This window comes from Cherax quadricarinatus, chromosome 76 (genome assembly GCF_038502225.1).
Source record: "Cherax quadricarinatus isolate ZL_2023a chromosome 76, ASM3850222v1, whole genome shotgun sequence".
NCBI classification, from domain to species: Eukaryota; Metazoa; Arthropoda; class Malacostraca; order Decapoda; family Parastacidae; genus Cherax; species Cherax quadricarinatus.
In genome coordinates, this window is record NC_091367.1 from 20,285,694 (window position 1) to 20,303,040 (window position 17,347).

General features: G+C 40.5%; 1 protein-coding gene across 2 annotated transcripts; it reads left to right on the forward strand.

Moving 5' to 3' along the window:
* Positions 1 to 888: 888 nt before the first annotated feature.
* On the forward strand, positions 889 to 16,152 carry LOC128703676 (zinc finger protein 271-like). Of its 2 annotated transcripts, XM_070101349.1 has the most exons (3): positions 889 to 943; positions 9,437 to 9,615; positions 13,084 to 16,152. In XM_070101349.1, the coding sequence occupies exon 3, from the start codon at positions 14,469 to 14,471 to the stop codon at positions 15,519 to 15,521; it is 1,053 nt and encodes a 350-aa protein (XP_069957450.1). In that variant the 5' UTR covers positions 889 to 943; positions 9,437 to 9,615; positions 13,084 to 14,468; the 3' UTR covers positions 15,522 to 16,152. The 2 variants fall into 2 exon arrangements, with proteins under 2 accessions (XP_069957450.1, XP_069957451.1); XM_070101350.1 differs by lacking the exon at positions 9,437 to 9,615.
* The last annotated feature ends 1,195 nt before the right edge of the window (positions 16,153 to 17,347 follow it).

Sequence of the window (17,347 nt, forward strand, 5' to 3'; positions counted from 1 at the left end):
ATAGGAAAGTACTGGTTTGGTAATAGAGTTGTGGATGAGTGGAACAAACTCCCGAGTACAGTTATAGAGGCCAGAACGTTGTGTAGCTTTAAAAATAGGTTGGATAAATACATGAGTGGATGTCGGTGGGAGTGAGTTGGACCTCAGCTTGTGCTACCAGGTCGGTTGCCGTGTTCCTCAAGTCAATGTGACCTGACCTGACTAGGTTGGGTGCATTGGCTTAAGCCGGTAGGAGACGTGGACCTGCCTCGCATGGGCCAGTAGGCCTTCTGCAGTGTTCCTTCGTTCTTATGTTCTTAATAGCGATGCGAGTAGAGGGAATAAAAAATTCTAGGATGCCCTGGTACTGCTAAACTTGAAGAAATGAGACACTTATGCAACACATGGGAATCTTTATTGAAGAAACGTTTCGCCACACAGTGGCTTCATCAGTCCAATACAAAGTAGAAATGGGTAAGGAGAGTAGAAGTTTGAGGTAATCAGTCCCTCAACCTGGAATCGATGTGTTCAGTCCATCACTCTTGTAGGAAGTGCAGCACAGGGCCAGAGAGGTGGCTTATATACTGCGGTGAGATGAGTTGAAGCAGGAGGAGGCGGGATCACAGTGGGACCTGCCACTCATCACTGCTAAACTTACTTATTATATACACAAATAACCCGCACTTAAAAGAGAGAAGCTTACGACGACGTTTCGGTCCGACTTGGACCATTGACAAAGTCACACTGTCGGACCGAAACGTCGTCGTAAGCTTCTCTCTTTTATGTGCGGGTTATTTGTGTATCGTTCCAGTCACGGTATTGTGCCTTTTTGTTATTTATTTATTTACTTATTATCGTTACCCATCGCGTGGTCTGTGATGCGCTTCCTGACCGTCACTTGTGAGGGCGGCGGCGGCCATCTTAACTTCAGTGTCAACAACAAACTCAGACGTTGATCATTATGGTACTTACAATTATTATTATAATCAAAAAGAAGCGCTAAGCCACAAGGGCTATACAGCTTGGTACTTATAAGAGGCCATGTTCTTACATATATCAAATCCTACCTTACTAATAGACATCCTACTGTATTTTGTCAGTGTTTAACTGTTACTAAGTATTTCAAAGCACCTCTCAAGGAAGGTTCCTTGATGTTGGTGAGGGGCTCTTGATTTAGGGAATTGGATCTGTGCTCCAGTTCCCCGAATTAAGCCTGAATGCCTTCCACATCCCCCCCAGGGGCTGTATAATCCTCCGGGTTTAGCGCTTCCCCCTTTATAATAATAATCAAGCAGCAGTCTACCCTATAGTTTATAAAGTTTATTAGTCACTACAAGATCACTGTTTTATTTACTTAAGAAAGGCATACTTTTTTTTATTTTTTTTACTGTCTTTTATTAATATTTGACATTCACTAAGCTACAGTTTTAAATTGTTTGAAGAATATTATTTTTTACTGTGGTTTTTTTTACTATGCTGTAAATCGTTTTATCTTTATTAATCTTCCATAAATTCACTTTTCTTTTTAGTATAGAACTGTATACATTATTTTTTACTGTCTATTGTGAGCAGTTTATATTAGCACTAGTGTAATAACAAGTCTAAATCAGGTGCTATATTGATATATAGACTTAATAGTTTATTATACTACTATAGTACTATTTTAGCATTATATATTTAGTAGTTTTTCCATTTCAACACTATTCATTAATTCCAACTTATTCAATCATCCCTTTATTACAGATATTACTGCTGTTTAGCCCTTGTGGCTTAGCGCTTCTTTTTGATTATAGTAATAATAATACAGATATTACTATTACCCCTTATAATCCATTTAATCCATTTGGGGAGCATATAAATCTAGTGGAAGGCGGGGTAGGGGTTATCCTAGGAGAGGTTGGAGGGAGGGGGGTAAAGGAGGTTTTGTGTGTGAGAGGCTTTGACTTCCAGCAAGCATGTGTGAGCGTGTTAGGAGCGAGTAGAGACAAATGGTTATTATGACGATGTGCTGTTAGTGTGTGAGAAAGGTAACATTTATGAAGGGATTTGGTAGTAGGTTGGTAGACAGCAACCACCCAGGGAAGTACTACCGTCCTGCCAGATGACTGTGAAACAGAAACCTGAAACTGTTTTGCATGATGGTAGGATTGCTGGTTTCTTTTTCTGTCTCGTAAACACGCTAGATAACAGGGATATCTTGCTACTCCTACTTAAACTTTGGTCACACTTCACAGACATGCACATGCATATATATATACATACATCTAGGTTTTTCTCCTTTTTCTACATAGCTCTTGTTCTTCTTTATTTCTTCTATTGTCCATGGGGAAGTGGAAAAGAATCTTTCCTCCGTAAGCCATGCGTGTCGTATGAGGCGACTAAAATGCCGGGAGCAATGGGCTAGTAACCCCTTCTCCTGTAGACATTTACTAAAAAAGAGAAGAAGAAAAACTTTATAAAACTGGGATGCTTGAATGTGCGTGGATGTAGTGCGGATGACAAGAAACAGGTGATTTCTGATGTTATGAATGAAAAGAAGTTGGATGTCCTGGCCCTAAGCGAAACAAAGCTGAAGGGGGTAGGGGAGTTTTGGTGGGGGGAAATAAATGGGATTAAATCTGGAGTATCTGAGAGAGTTAGAGCAAAGGAAAGGGTAGCAGTAATGTTGAATGATCAGTTATGGAAGGAGAAAACAGAATATGAATGTGTAAATGCAAGAATTATGTGGATTAAAGTAAAGGTTGGATGCGAGAAGTGGGTCATAATAAGCGTGTATACACCTGGAGAAGAGAGGAATGCAGAGGAGAGAGAGAGATTTTGGGAGATGTTAAGTGAATGTATAGGAGCCTTTGAACCAAGTGAGAGAGTAATTGTGGTAGGGGACCTAAATGCTAAAGTAGGAGAAACTTTTAGAGAGGGTGTGGTAGGTAAGTTTGGGGTGCCAGGTGTAAATGATAATGGGAGCCCTTTGATTGAACTTTGTATACAAAGGGGTTTCGTTATAGGTAATACATATTTTAAGAAAAAGAGGATAAATAAGTATACAAGATATGATGTAGGGCGAAATGACAGTAGTTTGTTGGATTATGTACTGGTAGATAAAAGACTGTTGAGTAGACTTCAGGATGTACATATTTATAGAGGGGCCACAGATATATCAGATCACTTTCTAGTTGCAGCTACACTGAGAGTAAAAGGTAGATGGGATACAAGGAGAATAGAAGCTTCAGGGAAGAGAGAGGTGAAGGTTTATAAACTAAAAGAGGAGGCAGTTAGGGAAAGATATAAACAGCTTTTGGAGGACAGATGGGCTAATGAGAGCATAGGCAATGGGGTCGAAGAGGTATGGGGTAGGTTTAAAAATGTAGTGTTAGAGTGTTCAGCAGAAGTTTGTGGTTACAGGAAAGTGGGTGCGGGAGGGAAGAGGAGCGATTGGTGGAATGATGATGTAAAGAGAGTAGTAAGGGAGAAAAAGTTAGCATATGAGAAGTTTTTACAAAGTAGAAGTGATGCAAGGAGGGAAGAGTATATGGAGAAAAAGAGAGAGGGTAAGAGAGTGGTGAAGCAATGTAAAAAGAGAGCAAATGAGAGAGTGGGTGAGATGTTATCAACAAATTTTGTTGAAAATAAGAAAAAGTTTTGGAGTGAGATTAACAAGTTAAGGAAGCCTAGAGAACAAATGGATTTGTCAGTTAAAAATAGGAGAGGAGAGTTATTAAATGGAGAGTTAGAGGTATTGGGAAGATGGAGGGAATATTTTGAGGAATTGTTAAATGTTGATGAAGATAGGGAAGCTGTGATTTCGTGTATAGGGCAAGGAGGAATAACGTCTTGTAGGAGTGAGGAAGAGCCAGTTGTGAGTGTGGGGGAAGTTCGTGAGGCAGTAGGTAAAATGAAAGGGGGTAAGGCAGCCGGGATTGATGGGATAAAGATAGAAATGTTAAAAGCAGGTGGGGATATAGTTTTGGAGTGGTTGGTGCAATTATTTAATAAATGTATGGAAGAGGGTAAGGTACCTAGGGATTGGCAGAGAGCATGCATAGTTTCTTTGTATAAAGTCAAAGGGGACAAAAGAGTGCAAAAATTATAGGGGGATAAGTCTGTTGAGTATACCTGGTAAAGTGTGTGGTAGAGTTATTATTGAAAGAATTAAGAGTAAGACGGAGAATAGGATAGCAGATGAACAAGGAGGCTTTAGGAAAGGTAGGGGGTGTGTGGACCAGGTGTTTACAGTGAAACATATAAGTGAACAGTATTTAGATAAGGCTAAAGAGGTCTTTGTGGCATTTATGGATTTGGAAAAGGCGTATGACAGGGTGGATAGGGGGGCAATGTGGCAGATGTTGCAGGTGTATGGTGTAGGAGGTAGGTTACTGAAAGCAGTGAAGAGTTTTTATGAGGATAGTGAGGCTCAAGTTAGAGTATGTAGGAAAGAGGGAAATTATTTCCCAGTAAAAGTAGGCCTTAGACAAGGATGTGTGATGTCACCGTGGTTGTTTAATATATTTATAGATGGGGTTGTAAGAGAAGTAAATGCGAGGGTCTTGGCAAAAGGCGTGGCGTTAAAAGATAAAGAATCACACACAAAGTGGGAGTTGTCACAGTTGCTCTTTGCTGATGACACTGTGCTCTTGGGAGATTCTGAAGAGAAGTTGCAGAGATTGGTGGATGAATTTGGTAGGGTGTGCAAAAGAAGAAAATTAAAAGTGAATGCAGGAAAGAGTAAGGTTATGAGGATAACAAAAAAATTAGGTGATGAAAGATTGGATATCAGATTGGAGGGAGAGAGTATGGAGGAGGTGAATGTATTCAGATATTTAGGAGTGGACGTGTCAGCGGATGGGTCTATGAAGGATTAGGTGAATCATAGAATTGATGAGGGGAAAAGGGTGAGTGGTGCACTTAGGAGTTTGTGGAGACAAAGAACTTTGTCCTTGGAGGCAAAGAGGGGAATGTATGAGAGTATAGTTTTACCAACGCTCTTATATGGGTGTGAAGCATGGGTGATGAATGTTGCAGCGAGGAGAAGGCTGGAGGCAGTGGAGATGTCATGTCTAAGGGGAATGTGTGGTGTGAATATAATGCAGAGAATTCATAGTTTGGAAGTTAGGAGGAGGTGCGGGATTACCAAAACTCTTGTCCAGAGGGCTGAGAAAGGGTTGTTGAGGTGGTTCGGACATGTAGAGAGAACGGAGCGAAACAGAATGACTTCAAGAGTGTATCAGTCTGTAGTGGAAGGAAGGCGGGGTAGGGGTCGGCCTAGGAAAGGTTGGAGGAAGGGGGTAAAGGAGGTTTTGTGTGCGAGGGGCTTGGACTTCCAGCAGGCGTGCGCGAGCATGTTTGATAGGAGTGAATGGAGACGAATGGTTTTTAATACTTGACGTGCTGTTGGAGTGTGAGCAAAATAGCATTTATGAAGGGGTTCAGGGAAACCGGCAGGCCGGACTTGAGTCCTGGAGATGGGAAGTACAGTGCCTGCACTCTGAAGGAGGGGTGTTAATGTTGCAGTTTAAAAACTGTAGTGTAAAGCACCATTCTGGCAAGACAGTGATGGAGTGAATGACGGTGAAAGTTTTTCTTTTTCAGCCACCCTGCCTTGGTGGGAATCGGCCAGTGTGATAATAAAAATAAATAAATTGGGGAAACCGGCAGGCAGGACTTGAGTCCTGGAGGTGGGAAGTGCAGTGCCTTCCTTCTGAAGGAGGGGTGTTGATGTTGCAGCTTTATAACTGTAATATAATCGTGCCTCTGGCAAGACAGTGATGGAGTGAATGATGAAAGGTAGCTAGGAAGGTGGCTAGGTTATGTTCACAGGTTATATATAGTCTACCTTCTTTCAGCTGTTTTCCTAACAGCAATTTGTCCATCATATATAAAGCAGTTTACCTGGAGTTTACCTGCAGAGAAGTCCGGGGGTCAACGCCCCCGCGGCCCGGTCTGTGACCAGGCCTCCTGGTGGATCAGAGCCTGATCAACCAGGCTGTTGCTGCTGGCTGCACGCAAACCAGCGTACGAGCCACAGCCCGGCTGGTCAGGAACAGACTTTAGGTGCTTGTCCAGTGCCAGCTTGAAGACTGCCAGGGGTCTGTTGGTAATTCCCCTTATGTATGCTGGGAGGCAGTTGAACAGTCTCGGGCCCCTGACACTTATTGTATGGTCTCTTAACGTGCTAGTGACACCCCTGCTTTTCATTGGGGGGATGGTGCATCGTCTGCCAAGTCTTTTGCTTTCGTAGTGAGTGATTTTCGTGTGCAAGTTCGGTACTAGTCCCTCTAGGATTTTCCAGGTGTATATAATCATGTATCTCTCCCGCCTGCATTCCAGGGAATACAGGTTTAGGAACCTCAAGCGCTCCCAGTAATTGAGGTGTTTTATCTCCGTTATGCGCGCCGTGAAGGTTCTCTGTACATTTTCTAGGTCAGCAATTTCACCTGCCTTGAAAGGTGCTGTTAGTGTGCAGCAATATTCCAGCCTAGATAGAACAAGTGACCTGAAGAGTGTCATCATGGGCTTGGCCTCCCTAGTTTTGAAGGTTCTCATTATCCATCCTGTCATTTTTCTAGCAGATGCGATTGATACAATGTTATGGTCCTTGAAGGTGAGATCCTCCGACATGATCACTCCCAGGTCTTTGACGTTGGTGTTTCGCTCTATTTTGTGGCCAGAATTTGTTTTGTACTCTGATGAAGATTTAATTTCCTCATGTTTACCATATCTGAGTAATTGAAATTTCTCATCGTTGAACTTCATATTGTTTTCTGCAGCCCACTGAAAGATTTGGTTGATGTCCGCCTGGAGCCTTGCAGTGTCTGCAATGGAAGACACTGTCATGCAGATTCGGGTGTCATCTGCAAAGGAAGACACGGTGCTGTGGCTGACATCCTTGTCTATGTCGGATATGAGGATGACAAACAAGATGGGAGCGAATACTGTGCCTTGTGGAACAGAGCTTTTCACCGTAGCTGCCTCGGACTTTACTCTGTTGACGACTACTCTCTGTGTTCTGTTAGGAAATTCTAGATCCATCGACCGACTTTTCCTGTTATTCCTCTAGCACGCATTTTGTGCGCTATTACGCCATGGTCACACTTGTCGAAGGCTTTTGCAAAGTCTGTATGTATTATATCTGCATTCTTTTGGTCTTCTAGTGCATTTAGGACCTTGTCATAGTGATCCAATAGTTGAGACAGACAGGAGCGACCTGTTCTAAACCCATGTTGCCCTGGGTTGTGTAACTGATGGGTTTCTAGATGGGTGGTGATCTTGCTTCTTCGGACCCTTTCAAAGATTTTTATGATATGGGATGTTAGTGCTATTGGTCTGTAGTTCTTTGCTGTTGCTTTACTGCCCCCTTTGTGGAGTGGGGCTATGTCTGTTGTTTTTAGTAACTGTGGGATGACCCCCGTGTCTATGCTCCCTCTCCATAGGATGGAAAAGGCTCGTGATAGGGGCTTCTTGCAGTTCTTGATGAACACGGAGTTCCATGAGTCTGGCCCTGGGGCAGAGTGCATGGGCATGTCATTTATCGCCTGTTCGAAGTCATTTGGTGTCAGGATAACATCGGATAGGCTTGTGTTAATCAAATTTTGTGGCTCTCTCATAAAAAATTCATTTTGATCTTTGACTCTCAGTCTGGTTAGCGGCTTGCTAAATACTGAGTCATATTGGGACTTGAGTAGCTCACTCATTTCCTTGCTGTCATCTGTGTAGGACCCATCTTGTTTAAGTAGGGGCCCAATACTGGACGTTGTTCTCGACTTTGATTTGGCATAGGAGAAGAAATACTTTGGGTTTCTTTCGATTTCATTTATGGCTTTTAGTTCTTCCCGCGATTCCTGACTCCTATAAGATTCCTTTAGCTTAAGTTCGATGCTTGCTATTTCTCTGACCAGTGTCTCCCTACGCATTTCAGATATATTGACCTCTTTTAGCCACTCTGTTATTCTTTTCCGTCGCCTGTAAAGGGAGTGCCTGTCTCTTTCTATTTTACATCTACTCCTCCTTTTTCTTAGAGGAATAAGCCTTGTGCATACATCGAGTGCCAGCAAGTTAATCTGTTCTAGGCATAAGTTGGGGTCTGTGTTGCTTAGTATATCTTCCCAGCTTATATCGGTTAGGACTTGGTTTACTTGGTCCCACTTTATGTTTTTGTTATTGAAGTTGAATTTGGTGAATGCTCCCTCGTGACTAGTCTCATTATGTCGGTCTGGGGCTCCACGCATACATGTGTGAACCTCAATTATGTTGTGATCTGAGTATATTGTTTTTGATATGGTGACATTTCTTATCAGATCATCATTGTTAGTGAAGATGAGGTCTAGTGTATTCTCCAGTCTAGTAGGCTCTATTATTTGCTGGTTTAAATTGAATTTTGTGCAGAGATTTAAAAGCTCGTGTGAGTGTGAGTTTTCATCAGAGCTGCCTCCTGGTGTTATTACTGCAACAATATTATTTGCTATATTCCTCCATTTTAGGTGCCTTAAGTTGAAATCCCCCAGGTACAGTTGTCTCCACTTAAATAATAGACCTGGATGCAGAAAAGATTTAGGAGTTCTGGTTAGCAGTAATCTGAAACCAAGACAACAGTGCATAAGTGTTCGCAATAAAGCTAATAGAATCCTTGGCTACATATCAAGAAGCATAAATGATAGGAGTCCTCAGGTTGTTCTTGAACTCTATACATCCTTGGTTAGGCCTCATTTAGATTATGCTGCACAGTTTTGGTCACCGTATTACAGAATGGATATAAATGCTCTGGAAAATGTACAAAGGAGGATGACAAAGTTGATCCTATGTATCAGAAACCTTCCCTATGAGGATAGACTAAGGGCCCTGAATCTGCACTCTCTAGAAAGACGTAGAATTAAGGGGGATATGATTGAGGTGTGTAAATGGAAGACAGGAATAAATAAAGGGGATGTAAATAGTGTGCTGAAAGTATCTAGCCTAGACAGGACTCGCAGCAATGGTTTTAAGTTGGAAAAATTCAGATTCAGGAAGGATATAGGAAAGTTCTGGTTTGGTAATAGAGTTGTGGATGAGTGGAACAAACTCCCAAGTACAGTGATAGAGGCCAGAACATTGTGTAGCTTTAAAAATAGGTTGGATAAATACATTAGTGGATGTGGGTGGGTGTGAGTTGGACCTGATAGCTTGTGCTACCAGGTCGGTTGCCGTGTTCCTCCCTTAAGTCAATGTGACCTGACCTGACTAGGTTGGGTGCATTTTCTTAAGCCGGTAGGAGAATTGGACCTGCCTTGCATGTGCCAGTAGGCCTTCTGCAGTGTTCCTTCGTTCTTATGTTCTTATTTTTGTTAGGGATTTATTTTCATGGATTCTCTTTCTCTATTTTATTGATTGAATGAGGACTTTCTTACTGAAGGGGTACTAAAACTAAACAATACTGGTGGTTTACCATCAGATTTACCTAGTAATACTGCTGCCTTGATTTCTCTAGGGTCTACTGTGATGTGCAGTTCATCTTTTATCACTTCAAGAGTGGCATACCTACAGGCATTTCTATCAGTAGAACCTAGAAGCAAGTTACTGTTGATAATAACTGTATCTACAAGCTGCTGCTGGTTCATTGGGATAACTTGTTTCTCCATTCAGTCAGCTTGTTTGTTTAGGAGTTTGGTAAGATCTGTTTCAGTGTTTATTTTCCAATGCATGTTTAAAAATTAAAGATGAAAGATTCTTTTTTTCAGTATGATACAATGTTTATATGCAGTGTGTGCATGCAGAAAGCCCTTTACTATGCAGTGCATTTTGGGAAAACTTAAGCCTATCATAAGACTAAAAAGGAAATAATTGATTACTTATATATATTTATACACAGTCTCAGGTGGTTTTAACCCTTTGACTGTCGAAGGGCCCAATCCTGAAGTTGCTCCTGGTGTCGCAAAATATTCGAAAAAAAAAAAAATTATTTTTTCTTATGAAATGATAGAGAATCTTTTCCCGATTGTAAAGACACCAAAAAAAACGAAATTTGATGGAAAACTGACGGAATTACGCTCTCGCGAAGTTAGCGACTTCGGCGATATTTAAAAATCGGCAATTTCGCCCACTTTGAGCCCTATTTTCGGCTAATTCCGTTATTCCAGTCAACCAAACTCATAACTATTTCTTCAGAACTCTATTTTTTCTATCGATTGAGCACAAGAAACTGCCCATTTACCGATTTCAACTACCCAATAACATGGTCAGAAATTTGCAATTTGGCCAATTTCACGAAAATTAAAAAATACGACAATTTCAAAATAAGGTCCAGAATGAACAATGCAGACATTCCTGGCTCTAAAATAAGATTTTCTTTGTTCATCAGTCATGTCTCCAGGTCCCTGTGATATTACTCTTGCTTTTTATTTTGAAATTTTATTCAAACAAAAAATAGAAGATTTACTGTTATGCAGACTACTGCAATACTGTAATAATTGTAAAAATTACATCAACCCATTCATGACTGCGTATTAGAATGGCTATTTGGACATTTATTGGACAATGACATCATTTGTTTACTTTTGAACATCGGCAAAAATCAAACATTTCCTGTACTTTGTGCTCCATTTCCAGGTTCTTTTTATAGTAAAATTAATCAAAATCACCTCCATTTCTATAATATAGTTTCCATTCTATCAAATGAGACCATGAAAACGAGAATACAACCACAAATACTATACGAAAATAGACCACAAAGTCGGCATTTTAATTAAAAAAAACGGTCGGAGTTTTTTTTTTCTCATTATGCACTGCGTGCTCCAGGATTTTTTTTATGTGGTGCACACTGACCACACAGACCCATTCTCTCACATGTGGGCCTACTAGCTTTCTCCTGCCTGATTTGAAGCCGCTAGAATTTATGAGTATATATACGTCAAACACGGTACCTCACAAACGTATATATACGGCCGCGACAGTCAAAGGGTTAATAATAAATGCTTATCAAGTTTGTTTCAAGAATTACAGTTTGGCTTATGATTACAGGTAATGAGGTTTCTAGCATATGTTTTGAAGACATTCACTATATTTAATGGTTGCGAGGATTGCAGATTATGAGAAGAATATATTGTTTTCCATATGCATGTGTGGCATTGAGAATATGAAAACATACTTTTATCATATTTAGTTGATGGACTAAGTTAAAAGATTTTTTGTTATGGTAATTTGGAAGATGCTGGCAGAGTGGCTCTAGAGATTTCTGGCAGGGAGTTTTTACAAAGACTAAGCTGGACACTGGGTATATCAGAGATGTTTCTTTCTAGTATTATGTCTTTGGGTTCTGTTGCAACTATCTAGGAAGTTTTTCAGGTTAGGATATAATTAGAATCTATTGTTCTGCATGTAGGATGTACAGTAGTAAGAGTGAATGTTTTGAATAGTAAGTAGATTTAGGTCTTTGAAGGTTTGGGGAAGGGGGGGGGGAGGTTGTCTAGCAGTGAACTGTGTGATCATTCGTACTGCAGCCTTTTTGTTGAATTATTGTTGGTTTTAGGTGATTTGCTGTTGTGGATCCCCAGCACAAATAACGTAGGTGAGGTAGGGGTAGATCAGTGAATAATGTAATGCAAGTACAGGTTGGCCCTCACTAATCTGGCAGTCAGTAATCCGGCACTAATTTCGGCTAGCATAATGTCAAATTTCTGGGGTCACCATACCAACCTGGACCTTGGACTTATACCAAACAAATTTTCCTATAAGAAACATAGGGAAAACAATTAATCCGTTCCCATGAAAAAAATCATATTGGCATATTATACATTGATGGGGTTGTATAAAATAATTTAAACACTGCTTAATGCTAAAATACATACATAAATACAAAAGAATTAGATGAAATTAATGCAAATTTAACCTCACTCTACTTTGCTGAAATGAGTCGAGTACCCACTAGGATAGTGCTAAAAGGGAGGAGGAAATGTTATTGTTTGGAAGGAGAGTCCCCTTCTCTTTTCTGTCTTTTTTCCCAGCTTTGACTTTTACTAAAAACCTGTCCAAAGAACTTTGCTTCTGCCTTCTCCTCAGGATGTTTTGGAAATGTGACATTGTCTGGTCATTCCAGACAATGCTTGTTTGGGCTTTGTTGGGGTGGTACTTCTCTGCAAAGTTTTTGACGTCCATCCATTTGGCAAAGATTTCTTTGTTTTTTCACAATTATAGATACCGTTGCTCTTGGCATACAGTATGCAGCAGCCAAGTCCCGGATATGCATACCACCTTCGTACTTTTCAACAATCTCTTTTTTCACCTCCATGGTGATCCTAACCATTTTCTTCATTGCTTGGCTCTTCTCATTAACTTTCTTAGAACTTATGGTTAATTAACTTACTAAAATTTATACGAAAAAACACAAAATCACATGAAAATTAGTTATAGTGCAGGTTGTTCACTGAATGGTAGCAAAGGTAGTGCATGGTGCCGTGACTCATTTTGACCCATACAAGTTCTAGCGCGCGAGTTGCATTCCAAACAAAGGTCGTCCGTATACCAAGCAAAGATTTTCGGGTCCAGAAAGGACGTATACCAAGTTGGACTTATTCCAAAGTGGACATTTACCTAGGTACCACTGTATCTTCATCCTGTACCTTTTGGAAAGGTCGATGCGTATTTCCCTGGTTTCTTCATGTAGTTTAGTTGCAAATCTTCTGCATCTTTTGGGTTTCAAGGTTCACATACTATGAATTTTGCAAGGGTATAGTGGGATGCTAATATGGGATGTAGGGAAGATTTACCTCTCTCGAAAACTCAGCAGCTGATATACATCTAGTGGGCTATAAAATCTAGCCCTAAAGATATACGGTGGAACCTCGGTTTTCGAATGCCCTAAAACTATACATGTACTTATTCTTTATAAACTGTATTTTTTGTTAATATTTCCTATATGAAATAATGTAAATCCAATTAATTCATTCCAAATACCCAAAAATATTATCAAAAAATACCTTTTATAGAGAGTAACTATAGTTTTAGGGTATACGAAAACTGAGGTTCGATTGTGCATTCAGCTTTGTGTGTGTGTCTTGTCTCTTTTGATGTCAGTGTGAATGCCCGGACAACTAAAACTTAACTAATGCTCATTATTTTTTTTTTTTTTTAATTTTTCAGCTGATTTGTCCATGAGAAGAACTTTGCTTACTGTGCCAACACCTGGTGCTATGAGTGACACAACACTTCAGATACGAGCACTGTCAGCTGTGAGTGGTGTGAAGCAGAAAAGAATACATTGGTAATACATGTATGCATGTATAATGTCAGCAGTGAGCAATGTAAAGTATACCACAGCATCAGGCACACGGCATCTATAACAACAACACTACGCATCTGGAGCTGGAACACACTGTGGGGAGACACCAGGTCCGCTCACATTAATATCGTCATTTACAGTTATCTCCCGTTATAGTTAAGACTTACACATTTTAGAAGGTCAATTTTTGTATTTCTGCAATATTTGATCTGTTTACTGTGTTGTTACTGCATTTTACTATTGTATCATGTAAACACTGTTTAAACTCTTAGAGTTTATATTTTTTGTTATATTACGTTGTGTACAATAATTTATCATGTGAACAGTAATACAGTTCCAAAAAAGTGTACTGTAACACTGCTGATGACAGATTTATAAATGACATTGAAAAATATTTTTAGGCATGTATCATTGCAATGGGTATTGTATGTTGTATTTATATGTTCTGTAATGTGTTCACTATGAATTGCTGTTTATTCATAAAACAATGAAAATTATGTAATGTAAATTCATTGAATAAATACTTATAGCTACATTTATGTAGAGGCTGCTTATGATATCACAGTAAAAACACAACATTTTGTATTTGTCTACAAGACAAATACAGGTAGAAAGTATGTGGACTTAATTATGGAAAAAATATATAAGAGCTTTGACTCTTAAAGAGCATTAATTTAAATTTACATTTAAATTTAAATTAATTTAAATTTAAATTTACCCTGCCTCGGTGGGAGACGGCCGACTTGTTGAAAAAAAAAAAAACACATGAGTTTGCACGTTAAAAAATACATCTGAAAATTTTCAGTGACCCTCATACATTTCAGAAAAAATTTTTTCTTTGTAAAACATTTTCCTTTTTCAAACATACTGTATATGTTACTTATATAGGAGGGAATAATGTTAGTATTTAGGGAAAAAATTTACAAAGAAAATCAAAGGGATGCTAAATAAGAAAAGAGCCATTAGTGTTTTGAATGTATTAACTAAATTTGAAAGAAAGTGTGTGAAACCCTTGTAAGTATTCAGTCTTAAAGAAATTCATCAAATTCTTCTTTCATGAGACAAGTATACAGATAAGACCATACAAATTTTAGAGATCCCTAAAATTTAATGTTGTCAAAAAATGTAATCTAAAAACTTAGAGAGTTTGTGGAGGATAGAAACCATGCTAGAGTTCAGTTCGCTTGAAACATTTTTCAGGTAAACTGCCTCAAGTAACACACACGAGAGATTATATCAGTGCAACATGAGGGTTCATAAAGGAAAGAAATGTTATCAGTGTTCAGTTTGTTTAAGAGAATTTAAAACAAACGTAAATCTAATAAATCACAAGGAAACTCATAGAGGGAACAGATCATATCAGTGTTCTGAGTGTCTTAAGGACTTTAAACAGCGTTCATATTTAGTTCAGCATATGAAAGTTCATTCAAAGGAGAAACCATTTCAGTGTAAAGAGTGTCTTAAAAGCTTTAAACATCGCTCCTATCTAGTTTTACATTTGAGAATTCATACAGGGGAGAAACCATATCAGTGTTCAGAGTGTTTTAAAAGCTTCTCACAGCATTCACATTTACTAAAACACAAAAAAGTTCATACACGTGAGAGACCATATCAGTGTTTAGAATGTGAAAAAGACTTTACTGACAAGTCAGGTTTAGGACGCCACATGAGAGTTCATACTGGAGAGAGATCATTTCAGTGCTCGGAATGTGGCAAAGATTTCTCCGATAAATCGGATCTAGTAAGACACGTGAAAATTCATTCAAAGGAAAAATTGTATCGGTGTACTGAATGTAACAAAGAGTTTAATTATAAATCAGGTCTAGTGAAACACACAAGGTGTCACACAGAAGGCAAACCATATAAATGTTCAATATGTCTGAAAGACTTCTCACAGCGTTCATATCTTGTACAACACATGAGAGTTCATACGGGAGAGAGACCATATCATTGTTCAGTGTGTCTGAAGGACTTCAAGCGCAACTCACAGTTAGAAATACATAAGAGAGTTCATACAGGAGAGAGACCATATCAGTGTGCTGAATGTCAAAAAGGATTTTCGGATAAATCAAATTTTGTAAGGCATATGAGAGTTCATACAGGAGAGAAACCGTATCAATGCTCAGAATGTTTTAAATATTTTTCTCAGCATTCACATCTACTTCTTCACATGAAAGGTCATAAGAGTGAGAGTCCATATCATTGCTCAGATTGTCTATTAGATTTTTCAAGTAATTCAGAGCTGTTAATACATATGAGAGTACATATAAGAGAAAAGTCCAAAACACCTTTAACATAATTCTAGGTGGTCATCCACATTTTTCATGGTGGGGATGTTTATACTGTGATGCTGTGGACAATATCCTCTTCAAGGGGGGCTCCTTGGCGTGGTGAAGAGGCTCTTGGTCTGAGGAATTAGCCCTGTCGGTCTTCTTCCTCAGACCGAACCTAATTACCCCCCATTCTCCCCTCCCCTATCCCATCCTCCCCATCCTCCCCTTTTTCCATTCCTCCTCCTCCTCCTCACCCCTCCCTTTTGCCCTTCCTCTTTTTAGCCTTCGTGATTTCTCCCACAGGCGCGCTAGTTCCTAGGTAGGGGAAAGGACACCGGGGTCCATCCCATTCCGTTGAGGTTTCTTGGCGGTGGCGTAGTTTGCCGTGGAATCTGGATTGCCTAGGGATGTCCCGATCCCTCTCCGGTATCCCGGAGTGGCTTTGGGTGTCTTTTGGGCGACGGGTGTATCTCTGGAAGCCACCTTTCGGATTCCGGGGGTGGTGGCTGAAGGAGGTATGCTTTGTGGCGGATATCCGGCCGCCCTCTCTTTTGTCCACCGAGGTAGCTCGGCAGATGTGAGGTTGCTATCCCAGATTGCTGGTTTACTGGCATGAAGGGTAGGGTATGGCACGGGTTCCATGCTGCATCTGCGCTACTAGCGGTGTCGAGTCCTCTTGGGCGCGGAGGGGGATTTCCGGCCCTTTCATTCCTCCTGGGAACTATTCCTCCCCGCTCCCCCCTTTTTTTATTCTTTTTTTTATTTTTATTTTCTTTTCTTCTTTCTTTTTTTTTCTTAAAAACAAAAAGCAAAGGAGTAACCTAACCATGGCAGCCCTAGTCCATGAAACCACTACCCCCGGGCCCCTTCTTGATACCGCACCCCATTCTGACCCTGCCTTGTGTTTAGACCACTCTTCGGACACTCCTGATGCCCCTGTACCTCTTACTGGTGCTGTTTCCTCACCCGCTTCAGGTACCGGGGCTTCGACTGACTCCTTCGATTTGTCTGAACTCCGCTCTCCTTTGACTATGCTTCCGGCTTCTCCCTCTACGGTACGGCAATTTTCGAATCGCCCACCCATTTCCTGCCGGACCAACTCCGGTCCTACTCCTAAACGCCAACGTCAATCTCCTGATGATGCTCCGTCGTTACCTTCCCATTCTACTCGGAAACGACCGACACGTCAAGCACTCCCTCTCCATGCTCAGTTTCGGACCACACAATGGACTAAATTCTTTACTTTAAGACCAACTTCTTCTTCTGCCTACCTTTCTGACCATAGTATTGCCAAAGCGCTCCTGCGTCATGTTGGCAGAGATATTTCATTTCACGCTCTCAAGAGCGGTACACGCATCGTCACTGTCCAGAATGCTACCCAAGCTCATGATCTTTCTCTCCTTTCGAATATCGATACTACTCCTATCACTATTGAAAAACATCTTTCTCTCAATTCTTGTAGTGGTACTGTCATTCTGCCCCATACCATAGTCCAACAGAATTTCCAGTCATGTGGCAATGACATTTTTGAACAGCTGGAACTCCAGGATCTCCCAATCCTCAAAGTAGACACTTATGTCCTTCCTGCCCGGGGGCGGAGACGTTACCCTTGCAATGTGGCTCGTTTAACTTTTGACAGCCGAGAACTCCCGTCCTCTGTATATGTCGCGGGACATCGGTTACAAGTTCGAAAGGTGATACCTACACCGCAACAATGTAGAAATTGCTGGCGTTTTGGTCACCCAGCGAAATATTGCAGATCTATGGCCGAATGCCCAGTCTGTGGTGCCGACAACCATTCTAATACATCTTGCAGTCAACCTCCATCTTGCCTTAATTGTAATGAAGCTCA

Excerpts from the sequence above, each read along its gene's own strand:
- LOC128703676 (XM_070101349.1), top strand. The coding sequence starts at position 14,469 with ATGAGGGTTCATAAAGGAAAGAAATGTTATCAGTGTTCAGTTTGTTTA.